This window comes from Hemibagrus wyckioides, linkage group LG08 (genome assembly GCF_019097595.1).
Source record: "Hemibagrus wyckioides isolate EC202008001 linkage group LG08, SWU_Hwy_1.0, whole genome shotgun sequence".
Taxonomy (NCBI): Eukaryota; Metazoa; Chordata; class Actinopteri; order Siluriformes; family Bagridae; genus Hemibagrus; species Hemibagrus wyckioides.
The window spans coordinates 16,907,071-16,919,620 of NC_080717.1; the positions used below are offsets into that span (position 1 = coordinate 16,907,071).

Sequence of the window (12,550 nt, forward strand, 5' to 3'; positions counted from 1 at the left end):
TGCAATAACATATCCATAAAAATGATTCGTTTTTCTGTTTTTTTAAAGTGGTATTTGGGAACTTGATTAGAAACTTGCTTTTCAGGCCTGCCTTTATTATTTTAAATAATTTCTAATAGTTTTTTTAATACGTTTATGGGTTTGTATTATTAGTAAATTAATAACTTTCCAGTGGTTACTATTATTAAATGCAAAAGGAGGACAGTGTAGTTATTGGAAAAAGGTCTCTTACTGCTCTCTGTTGGAGTGGGAAGGTTACTGCAGCTGACTTAAACTACAACACATCATCCCATTTTTCGTTGTATTTTTGAAAATAATATTTAGGATATTGTTGAAATAATGCACTGGCCTGAAAAAAGTATTCATATTTCACTGTTTCTATCTTGTCAAAACCATTCCTTATGTTGACACTTGCATGTCTATGGCCATTACTCCTTGTCATTCCTGTTCCCTCTCTCATCCCTCTCCTCTTTTTTCCACTTTTATCCATTCTACAACCAGATGAATAACTTAACACCAGAAGAGCTAGCTTTAGAGAATGAGCCCTGGTATAAGTTCTTTTCAGAGCTGGAGTTTGGACGGCCGGTAAGTGAGGGGTGTAGTTGTGTGTGTTTCGTTTGATGCTGCTAGCATGGCACATACATTGGGAAGCTTGTTGGCTTCCACAGTAGTTGCCTTACTGCTGTGGTCAGGTCTGGAATGACTGGTTGGAATGAGCAGAAGCATTTAGGGAAGCTTCTTGATAATGAGTGAAAATTAACCCAAGGCTCGTTTAACTGTAACTTGACCAGTTCTGCTCCGACCTTCCAACATTTTAGCCTTGTGTCACCAAGTGCCTCTCGTTTTCACACATCCAGCTCTGCGGTCTTTAGCACATGCAAATGGAATGTTTGATTTTGAGACCACTTGCATGATGACATTGCTTTGGTGAAAGGTGTAAGGGCTAATTGTAGTGACCAGTAGTTAGTACTGTGTGTAGTGATGCTAATCGTGTGCTGATGTATAGTGGCATGCCATCTGATTCTTCTACTACAGTCAGATAATTACTTCCTCCTTTTTTTTCCTTTCATTTCTGGCTCACCTCAACTCCTTCTGCTCTTTCTTCCTCCTCTGGGTCAAGCCTCCTAAAAAACGCCTGGATTATGATCCGGAGAGTGCTCTCCGAATACGTAATGAGGTAATGAGGGTGTGGGGAAGAGAATGAGTGATAAAAAAATGATTGAAAGAAATAAGAGATGGGAAAATAAGTAGTGATGCAACAGAAAATCCTTCAACCTTTTGTTAGGAGCTCACTAGTTTAAATCCCAGTGATGCCACAGCTATTTGGGGCAGGGGGTTCAAGAAGGTAAAATTGGCCTTGCTTTCTGGGTGCGAGAGATGGAATTACTTTCCCCCCTGTCAATCAGTGTAACACTAACCACTCGTAGCTGTCTGTGAGCTCAAGTAAACCGAAGAGGCCAGGTAGAGCTTTCCTCCTGGTATGTTCAGCTCCCCTGTGATATAGCTTTTTGACCTTCATCTACCCTGGCTGGTAGCTGTCATATGATAGGAGAGAATAGAGATAATAGTTGGGAATGCAAAATGACCATGAAAATGAGGTAAAAAATTGTTTTAAAAAATAAGAAAGAGATTTCTGTATATATGAGAAAAAAAATCATACAGTAAGACATCAGTTCATGTTACATCATTTTTCATCACCAATTCATCGTTCTCTGTCAAAAACTTTTTTCTTTTCTTTTTGTTAAAACCATCTTATTAGAAACAAGATGTATAACAAATGAGCTTTGGTTATATACATAAAAATGTCTCAGTGTACATAGTTCATGACTTCCTGTGCTAGGTGTTTTGTTGTGAGACAAGAGAACTAGTTGGAGTAGTACTAGGATGTGGGCATGCTTCATTAAGGATCAAATGACATCCCATTTCACATAGGCTATGTGTATAAAATTAGCCTCTTGCCACTTCTATCAGTTAAAAATAGTCAGCCTGTTTATCTGTGTTTTCACTTATGTTTACAACTCACATATGTGTGTAGATAAGGCGAACTTTCTGAGTAATCTTATATCTTTATAATAAAAATTCTTAACAATTATTTAATACTGAATAGTGAGAAACATGTGAGACAATGGTACCGCTGTCTTGAGCAAAGTTCTTGGGTGCGCACAATTACACTTATGTTTGGAAGACTGCTCTAAACCTATACAGAGAGCTATTTAAAAAATTGTAGTAGGGCTTCACAGCCCTATTAAGAGCTTGTCTGCGAGATATCTGTCACTCGCTCCTGTTATTTATGTTGACTGGCCACAAATGTGTCATAGCAAGTGGACATTCCTACCACCACACAGAGGCTACTTTTAAAGCTTGTTAAAAAAATAGATGACCAGCTCCCACAGACAGAGAGAATTACTCCAGTTGCACCTCCTCAGAGCTTCAGTAGAAGGGAAAATGGTTATTTACTCCAGCCATGTGCACAAGGAATTCCCTGCATCATTTGACATTGAAACACTTGTAAGTTTTCTGCATTCAGCTGCTCTGCAAGTGGCTTTTCTTCTCACGCACAACTGTGCCTGATGTTCCCTTTTGGAAAGAAAGCAAATATGTCATTTGGGAAAGGACGGGAAATATGGCATTTGAGGCATCTTGTTCAGCTTTATTCAGTGTACTGGGAATTAATTGGATCTACGAGATTACACAATTAAAGGAATCCTTTTACTCTGTATTCTCTGTTTTAGACCTTTCTTTATCAGCCTTCTGCTGACAGGAGCTTTGAACGGCCCTCGAGGTAAGTCGTTTTTTCCACCTACTCTACACCTCAGATAAGAAATATGAAGACGTGTCTTTGCTTGGATTAAGATAAAAATGACTATGCTTTTACATGTAGTGTTGATTGTTTATATACAGGAATTGTAAAGTTCACTGTAATCATTCTGAAAGAGTAGGACAGCTAAAAAAGCTTTGTCCTTGTGGACTGTCAAGATGACATCAATCAGTGTCCCCTGACCCACCAACCACCCGTTCTGACCTGGCCACAACCTTTCCTCACTGTTTCCTCTATATATTATGTCTTAGAACAATAACTTTTGGTGACATTCTGGTTTCTGGTTATTTTATGGTTTCTGGTTTTGATTTGATTCTAGTGTTATTTTGAAGCTGGATGTTTAATGACTGCTAGGAGGATATTAAGCCAGGGTGTTATCTGGCTAGTGTAGTCTTACAGATGTTTAATGCTACAATTCATATTTCTGGTAAGAAACAATCAATCATCTAAGATTGAATCTCCCAGCATCTTCTTCACACCAGAATGCTATGATCTTTACCTAATATAATCAATATTGCACTGTTTCATGTGTAGTGTGAAAAATGAGAAATAGAATAAAAAATCTGCTTAATGGTTAATTTAAGGTAAAAAAAAAATTGCAAATTATTTACAATATTAGCAATTTAATAACAGTTACATGCATTTAAATACAATGTGTAAAGTTGACAAAACCTGTGACAACAGAAGCTATACATTTTTTTAAGAGCTAATCAACAAATTAGCTAACACAAGTAGCTAACAGAAAACAGTCTGTTTTGGGTGCCATTTGGATCCATGGTCAAGGAAAAAATGTATATTATAGCCTAAAATACTTTGGAAAAGTACCTATTTTAAGTACATGACCTTTTTCCTTACCATTTTTAGTTCTGCCAGCGATAACAGGACGAGAAGGAAGTCAGAGCCCACGGCCTCCCAGTCTCGGACTCAAAGCTCAATAAGCTCCACCCAGAGCATCGGAAAAACAGCTAAGATTCATCCTCCTGACCTTCCTGAACCAACCAGGACCAGGAGCACCCAGAGAAAGTCCTTAAACACCCCTTCCACTTCCTCCTTATCGAGGTCAAAAGGTAGACATCACAGACAGTACTAGGCAAAAGCTTAAGTTTCATTTTTGCCTCGTGTGAGTGCATTGCAAAAAAAATAATGATTGCATGAGTCAGATTTATTATGTCTTTTTGGTTAAAGTTTGCACTGTTTGAATTATGTTTGATATAGAAATGTAAGCCTTACAGCAGGAAACCTTTTGTTGCAGCAATGCATAGAGAATATGTTTGAAAGGTGTGCTGCTTTAGCAAGCACGCAACCATTCTACTCTGCTAAAAGTCATGTTACCTTCTTCTCATGTCTCCCTCTTGTCATGCTGCTCATGGTGGATATATAAAGGTGGGGATATTAGCACACTGCACTCAGCACATTTAAATGGTCAAAATCCAAGCCATGATACCTCATTTGAAGTAGTGGACAATGATACCTCACATGTTTCGGTAGCCACATTTCGAAATGATGCAAAAATTGAAGACAAAATCAATCTATTTGCCTCAGAAGACTTAAAGAATGGCTGGCAATCAGAATCAGAGAGTCTTGAGCTCTCTCCTAAGACTAGATCCTGGAGCTATGATGATCTCCTTTCTGAGGGTCAGGATAAAGGAATGGGAAAATGGCCCATTGTTTCTGTGATGCAAAATGGAGAACAAAAAGTTTTTCCTCCCAATGACAATGCGAATTCTGAGGAATGCCGAGAGCGCAGCCGGCACTACTCAGCCCATACTGCGTCAGGTTTCCTCAAACTGTACAAGAAGATGCACCACATCAACCGGCAAGAGCTTAGCAATTCACATGTTTGCTCGGTCAAAGCCAGGATTCAGAATTACGAGCGTGAGCAGCACAAGAACCATTGTTTGAGCAACAATGGTTCCAACAGTGAGATACCTCATGATATGGTACACAACAGGATCTCTGAATTTGAGAGTTTAATCCAAAAATCCAAATCCATGCCAAACCTAGAAAGTGATTGCCAGAACACAGGTCCTTTAAGGAGGATTACCAACCAAAACCGCAGCTACTCCATTGAGTCCTTGCTGGATGAAGAGTCACCAGCCAGAAAAACTCCAGAGGGAGAACCACAGTACCACAAGATTCTTGCTAATCTACCAATTCACATCCAAGGGTCCAACAACCACATGAAATGCACTGCTGTCCAGCAAGAGTTCTCAGATAGTGACCATGATGCTGTTGTGTCTGATGTTTCTGACTTTATACAAATTGAGGGCTCATCCAACTGCAGTGAGACTGAATTTGACCACTGCTCTTTCACATCCTCTGAAAGCTTCTGTGGATCAGGCCGTCATCAGCGCTACAACAGGCAACTAGTAAGCTCCTGCAAAGGCATGTGCCCAGCCTCCTTCACACGCTTTACTACCCTGATCAAACATGAGAGAGCCAAGAAAGACCAACGGCACTGCCTGCATATGGAGGAGTCTGACATTGGCCTCAGCAAACTGGCCTTTCTGGTAAGCCCAGTGCCTTTCCGTAGAAAGAAGAACTCCCACATACCAAAATCCAAGCGGTGCATGTACAGAGCTCTTGACTCAGCCCTGAAGGACATTTATGACCATATTTGCACTGAAAAACGCAAGGGCAGCCTTCCAGAAAACAGCATCCTCCACAGGCTTCTAGCAGAGCTGCTACCTGAAGTTCCTGAGAGGAAGTCCTCTCTTCAGGCTCTGGATCAATCCAGTCCAGCCCAGCTTTCCCCTTGTCATGCTCTGCCTGATGACATGTACATCCAGGACCAGCCAGAATACTCTTATGTGACCTGCAGTGCGTCCTGCCACAACACAGACAACAACCAGAAGAACCATAATACTCCAAGAAACACTCAAGGTGGATTCAATTGATCAGTCAATGTTCCCATATTCTCTTTTGTGTTTGGGCTGTCATTCCTCCAATCACCCTCCATGCCCCGCACTCAAATATTCTACGTGTTTTTGTGAATGTGTTCTGTAGTAAAAATCTTTTGTCATTTTTCATTGGATGTCTCATTAAACCATGATTTCACATGATTTAGATTTTTTTGTATAATAATTTACTTTGTGTGGTAGTAATGATATCTTTTCAATGGACCTCCTCTTTATATGGGCCTTTCCTGAAAAAATGGAAAGGTGAAGATTGTAGTATAAACTCTTTATGCTGGACTGCCACTGTCTAGCTGACCTGTGATTGGTTTCTTTTTCGTATGGCATGCATGCTATATAATATATTTACATTGGCACAGGGCAGAGTAAATCTTTCCACAGTCTTTAAATAAACCTAATGGACATGATGTCCTATTTACTTTTGAAAGGAGCCAAGAGCTTTTAAATGACTACTCCCCTGAGTATAGAGCCATGCAAGCATTTGGCAGTGAGAAATCCTTACCATGTGAGACATGCATAAATGCATTTGTTCCATGCATAGGATCTGTTTCCAGTGCTAGACTCTAAATCTGTCTGAGTTGACTGGTACAAGTTGTTCAAAGTAGATCAAAGAGATTAGAGCAATAAAGGAAGATCGGATTTATGTCTTTGTTTGTTTGTTTTTTTTGTCGTTTGTGTATTAGTGAATTAGCTTCTTTCTTTTAAATCATTTGTTATATCGTTTCTGTACTTATTCTATGGAAAAACACCAACTTCACCAGTCCATATATTCTGCATGGAATTGTAGTAAGTTTTCAGCCGGGCAGAACTGAATTTCGTCTTCCTCATTGTTTTGCTTCTCTCTTCTCTCAAGATCAAGACACATCCAGAGGTTATTCCTACCCTGACGTAGGCCGACAAACTCCACAGAGCAGGAGGCCTACACCTGAAGTCAGAGAGGTGAGTAGCTGAACATCAACTTCTGAAAACAGAAGCTCAAAGTCACCACCCTATAATTTTTGGTCTGATAATTTACTTATAATTTAATCTAGTTTAATCAGTTAGATTAATTACACTGCAACAAAAGCAATCAGCCAGCCTTACATTTGTTTCTCAGAAGTACAGCTGAATGCATTCCTGGAAAGAGTGAGTAAAAACAGCTCTTGTGGTGATATATGTGGAGTGATGAGACAAAACCAGTCCTTTAGAGCCTGTGACTTTAATAATTGTTTAAATAAATTTGCACACTGTAGGGTCTTTAAAGATGAATACTTATGGATGTGCCATACTTTCTTTTTTTTTTTTTTTAACAGATTACACTGATCATTTAGTTCACTCCTGTAAGGCATGTCGATGCTTTTCAATATCATCTGTAATGAATAAGCGGAGGTTCATACTGCAGGATTTGGACATTTTGAAGTATATTTTCTGGAACTGTTTTAGCAGGATAAGGTGAACAGTGGGATTATATGTGACCTAGAAGTGGAATCTTCCTCAGCAGTGGTGACCTGGGCCATAGGGTCATCTAGGACCACCTTAGAAAATCTACATTTATTATCACCATTAAAAAATAATCAACATTTCTTTACTTTTTATAAAGTAAATGTGTTTAAGTCTCAGAACAGATGCAGTGCTTGTGACAGGAGGAGTAACAATGGGAGTTCATTGGTTTATAATGGATGATGGTTTTAAAAAAGACAAATCTGCTGTCTTTACTGGCATGTCCAGAAGGGTTTTCTGGAGTTTCTAATATCAGTCATCTGTAAAATCAAACTGTTTCACCTCCTACAGCCTCAAACTGCAGAAGCAAATTGCTTGCATAACTGCTAAAGGACTTTTGTCCAAAACTTCCTGTTTCTCTGTATACTTTGCATGTCAACATTGAACTGTACTGCAGTTAATTAGAGAGATATTTGTATATGATAAACAAAAAATACCTGTAGCAGGTTTTGCCTAGATGCTTAAAACCAGACAATATTCTCATAAAACTGTATGAACTGTATGACTACAAAGCAAAGGGTCACACCAAATTTGCACTTTATTTAGTTAAGTGCTGTCTACCACTCTTTACAGTAGATTTACATCTTAGTTTTCATTCCTGAAGGCATATACAGACTAATGTACTGTAGATATAGAAAACTATACTTGCTATCCATGTATTTATGTAGTGTGAAAGGTTAAATTCGTAAGTCATGGATTACAGGAAATACACATCAGTATGTTAATCCATGTGCCTCTCTTATCTTACAGAAACTGCCAGCCAGAGCTATATACGATTTTAAGGCACTGACAGCGAAGTAAGAAATGTTCAGAATTCTGTGTTTTTACAAAATTTACATATTTAAGTTTACAAATTTAAGTTTACAAAAAACCAAAAGCAAAAATGATTTATTATGAACTATTTTACTATGACTTAATCCTCTCTATCATAAACTAACTTTGTTTATGTAAAATCTATACAGAGAGCTTTCATTCAATAAAGGAGAGATTGTATACATCACACGGCAGATAGATAATAACTGGTATGAAGGAGAACACCATGGGAAAGTGGGCATCTTTCCTATTTCTTATGTGGAGGTTTGTAAAATTCATGCAAAACCTGAGCCCATGTCAATACCTATTTTGAATTGTGCATGCAGATTAACTCTATGCTTCTTGTGCTGTCTTTGTGTGTTATAGAAAATCTCGCCATCAGACAGACAACAGCCTGTAAGGCCACCTCCTCCTGCCCAGAGTACAGAGATTGGAGAAGCTGTGGCTCGCTACAACTTCAGCGCAGACACTAATGTGGAGCTTTCTTTAAGAAAGGCAAGGCTCAGTCACTGTTGTAGAATATGAACTAGCTGTTTCTCAGCTAGTAAATATTGGAGAACTTCCAGATGGTTGTTTCTGATTTTTAGCCTGTTGAAAACCTGTGGTCTCATGTAAGGAGTACAGCTGCAGAAAATCAAAGAATATCAAGTCATCTCAAAAGTCCTGCCTGCATAGTGGAGTGTTTAAGATCCATATATAAGAGTATCCAACCTTTTTAGAAGTTCTAGGTAGAGGCTCAGTGCTGTTATTCTCTCTAGACAAGACTTCATCAAATATTAGTTGAGGGATTGCAGCTACTTTTAAAACCCATTATTTGCAGAAGTACCGTGTTTGCACTACTTAACACTAAATATCCCATTACATTTATTCTGGAAATATCATTTTTATGACGGGTGTCAGTAATTCAGCAGCCAGTTGTATTTAACATAACATTATGTAATGCACATATGAAGTTACTGCACAACATTTGTTTTATTCATTATTGTGTGCATCTATTAAGGAGATTAGATTTTCTACCCTTCCATATTCAGAATTTGTGTGGGAGTTCCATAATGAAAGCAATGTCTCTCAATTATTTGTGATTCTGACCTTGGACTTGGAGGAAATTTGTCTTGTGCGATATCTGAGCCAGGAGCAGTATTAAATCCAGCATCGCTGTCAGATACCTGACGGAACCCTGAAATTTATATTTTAGGCTGTAAATACACTATGGAAAAAAAGCATAGAATGCCATTCAAGGACAATATTAAAACATAAATATGACTATTAATTAATAAACCAAATATAAAAAAAACTAGTTATGGAAAAATTATAAACACTTACTTAACCTGTGTTATAAATAGAGGATTGCTTGGTAAGCTTATCCTTTATAGCGTGGATACATTTTCTTTACAAGTGAGCAGATCAAATGAGCCACAGTGCTGGCTTTATTTTATTCATTCAAGAACTCAAATAGTGAACGAAAAGAAAGATGAAACATCCCATATCCCATGCACGCATTATGACTTGCCAGAAGTCTAGTGGCCATGTTAAACTGTGCATGATATTTATTATAAGCTGACAAATAATAATGAATAATTTAAAGGCTTGCCATCTTTTTATTACATTGTATTGTCTCCAACTCTGAATTCAGCCTTATGTGAAGGCTGCCTCATTCTCTTCCAGGGTGAGCGTGTTATAGTGCTGCGCCAAGTGGACCAGAACTGGTTTGCAGGAAAGATCCCTGGGACAAACAAACATGGCATCTTTCCAGTGTCTTATGTAGACATCATCAAGAAATCACCTATAAAAAGTCCTAGCCAGTCACCAGGAGTTGCACATAGTTCCTCCAGCGACCGAATGAACAGCAGGGTAAGTATATGAGTAGACAACACATATGGGCTGTATGGGAACATTCAAAACTATGAACTGAGATAAGATAATGAGTAAAAAATATTTTCTCTTACTCATTAACTTTCAAAGCAGACAGCATTGGCAATGGTCACAATTCAAACGCCTGAAATTGTGACAAAAATAACAGGTCACAAAGTTGATTCAGTAGTGTTCTTATAACCAGAAATAATGGGACCTTGTTTGGCTGAGTGTCAAATACTTCTTTAAAGCAGTCCTGTAGATTAGCTCTGTGTTAACTGTTATTTAGCATAAAGCAGTGGACACTTGACCCTCTGCTCCCCTGACCTGTGTTAAGACAGGCTGAGCTTAGCCCAGATAAATTATCCAGCCTGTGCAATTATTATCTCAGGCTAGTTATGGGCTGCAAAGGTCAAGTGATACTTCTGCATGTAGGTTCTGATTTGGTTTCTGTATCTTTCACTTAGCTCTTTCTAAAGAAAGAGATGGTAGTGACACTGTCAGGGTACACGGTCTTCCCGAACTGAAAGTACAAATTCAGAGTAAAAAGCATCTCGGCTTTGGTGACATATTATATACATTTGTTCTAATGCCAAACACACTACCATAACAGTGTCAGTGCTGTGCTGACAATGATTCACTACCCAAATAATATCTCAGCGGTTGTGCACCAGTGGTTCCTTTCATTTGACAGGATAAAGAGGTTCTGACAAGTTGCACAAAGCAACAAATGGGCTGCAGTCCATCCATCAATGAAATGTCCTGGAAATGATCCACCATAAGACTGTATAAGACTACGCTGTAGCAGACAGACAGACAAAAGTGCAGGTTTTCTGCTTTTATGAACTCAGTGTAGCAGACAGACTACACACAGGCAATACTCAGGCCAGGCGATCATCAAACAGACTTAAACTAGACAAGTCTAAATCAGTAAGCAGGCACTAATCAAGACAGGCAGATAACAAATACTTGACCTTATCCCAGACATGATGCTGGAACGAGACTAAGCAAAGTAATGCTGAGAGTTCAGGTTATTTAAAGAGAGCAAATAGATGTCATTAGTAATCAGGTGCTATGGTGCTTGAATGACATGTGTTGGTATTATGGGAGCTGTCAGGAACATAAGGAGATGCAGATGTGTTGTATTATCATATTGTAATTTTTATTTGTTTGTTTTTTAGATAGGCTGTTTGTTTTACTGGTTTTGATGACTTTAACCTTTAAGCAAAGGGCATGCCTGGTGGTCATGTTTGACTGTTTTATTTTTTATTTTCCAATCACTCTTTATCACTCGGACAGCTGTTATCTATTAGCAGAGATTTCAAAGGCAGTGATGGTTGTTTTTGTTGGTCATGTCTTCTTATTTAAAATAGCAGGCAGCACATTTTTTCACATGAGGTAGAAACTATTGCATTTTTATAATCTAATGCTGGAGGGCACTATAATTTATTAATAGTGATGCAATGTGCATATACAGTAATGCAGTGTAAACATCACAGGGCCAGGAGGGTCACTCTGATGTGTTGACATGCTTTATTCCCTTCTGAATTCATGTTGTTTTCAGAAAAGAAAAAAAAAAAATGCTATTTTATGATTCATATTTCATCCATCCTTTACCTTTTCCTTTCTGCTACTTCAGTCTGTGCTTTCACTTTCCTCTTTCTCTCTCTGTTTTTTTCTAAGCCATCATCTGCACACCTCATGACCTGCTCTCCCTCGTCCACTACCCGCCAGCCCACATCACCCTCCCTCAGCTCCCAGAGAGCAGCTCATCTCCAGGCAGTGACTGGCGAGTGGCTCGCCCTCACCCTCGGTCTGTCTCCCTCAGGCACTCCTGCCCCTACACCTCCCCCTTTACCCTCTAATTTTCAGCTAGATTATGAAAGGCTGGACTCCCCTGCTGCCACTGCTCTGGGCCCCTTCCCTTCCCTCACGCCCCGCACCCTCACCTCTCCACTCAAAGAGGGTCACTTTGTTCCTATAAGCTCTCCAAAATCGTACATGTCACCTGAGCCCAGTCCCTCACCTCAGGCCTACCTCACTTCAGCCTCTTTTACCCCTTCCCCTATCTCCCCTACTTTTGACTCCAGCCCCAAGTGTGGCAGTGTAATTGAAGTGAACACAAGTCTCAAGCCTGGTCTGCTTGAGAAAGAGCTACGTTTTTTAGATAGCTGTGGCTTTGAGAAGTTGGACTCACCAAGATCTTGCTGCCCAATTGATCTGGTTGTGTATGAGCCTGATGATCAACCATCATCCTCAAAGTACCCCTTATCCTCCAGAGAAACTGAGGAGGATGTTTGTGAAGAGCTTGTGTCCATCATCCAGGCCTGTCAGGCAGAGCGCCCCATTGTGGAGACAGCAGATTTTTATAGGCAAGAGCTGACTGCTTCAGAAGATTTACCCAAACTGTTCATAGAGGAGGATCCAGGTGAAGACAGCAGGGCTTATTCAGACTCCCAGCCATCAAATACCTTCACTCCAGTTCGCCCGGTTTGTAGTCTGATGTCAGATCATGAGGTAGTGTCCAGTTTGGTTGTGTGATTTGGTTAGTGTGTCTGTACTAATAAGAGCAGAAAGTAATCTTGACTAACCCATACTTATTTGAAGTATTTACTTAATCAGTGATTGCTAGATGCTGGATTTTTCGCTTAATATTCCCTGAATTAAAGTTCAT

General features: G+C 39.3%; 2 protein-coding genes across 2 annotated transcripts in view; both read left to right on the top strand.

Annotated features, from left to right (window-relative positions):
• Positions 1-12,550, top strand: part of sorbs2b (sorbin and SH3 domain containing 2b) — a 41,867-nt gene that overhangs the window by 22,898 nt on the left and 6,419 nt on the right. Inside the window, exons 15-24 of the mRNA XM_058397063.1 lie at positions 502-585; positions 1,121-1,177; positions 2,733-2,782; positions 3,683-3,885; positions 6,587-6,672; positions 7,963-8,009; positions 8,175-8,289; positions 8,392-8,520; positions 9,691-9,876; positions 11,560-12,393. Of these exons, the coding sequence (XP_058253046.1) occupies positions 502-585; positions 1,121-1,177; positions 2,733-2,782; positions 3,683-3,885; positions 6,587-6,672; positions 7,963-8,009; positions 8,175-8,289; positions 8,392-8,520; positions 9,691-9,876; positions 11,560-12,393 (1,791 nt within the window). The remainder of the gene's footprint in view (positions 1-501; positions 586-1,120; positions 1,178-2,732; positions 2,783-3,682; positions 3,886-6,586; positions 6,673-7,962; positions 8,010-8,174; positions 8,290-8,391; positions 8,521-9,690; positions 9,877-11,559; positions 12,394-12,550) is intronic.
• On the top strand, positions 3,901-6,568 carry LOC131357774 (sorbin and SH3 domain-containing protein 2-like). Its single transcript, XM_058397064.1, has one exon. It carries the CDS (start codon positions 4,144-4,146, stop codon positions 5,713-5,715), a length of 1,572 nt encoding a protein of 523 aa, XP_058253047.1. The 5' UTR covers positions 3,901-4,143; the 3' UTR covers positions 5,716-6,568.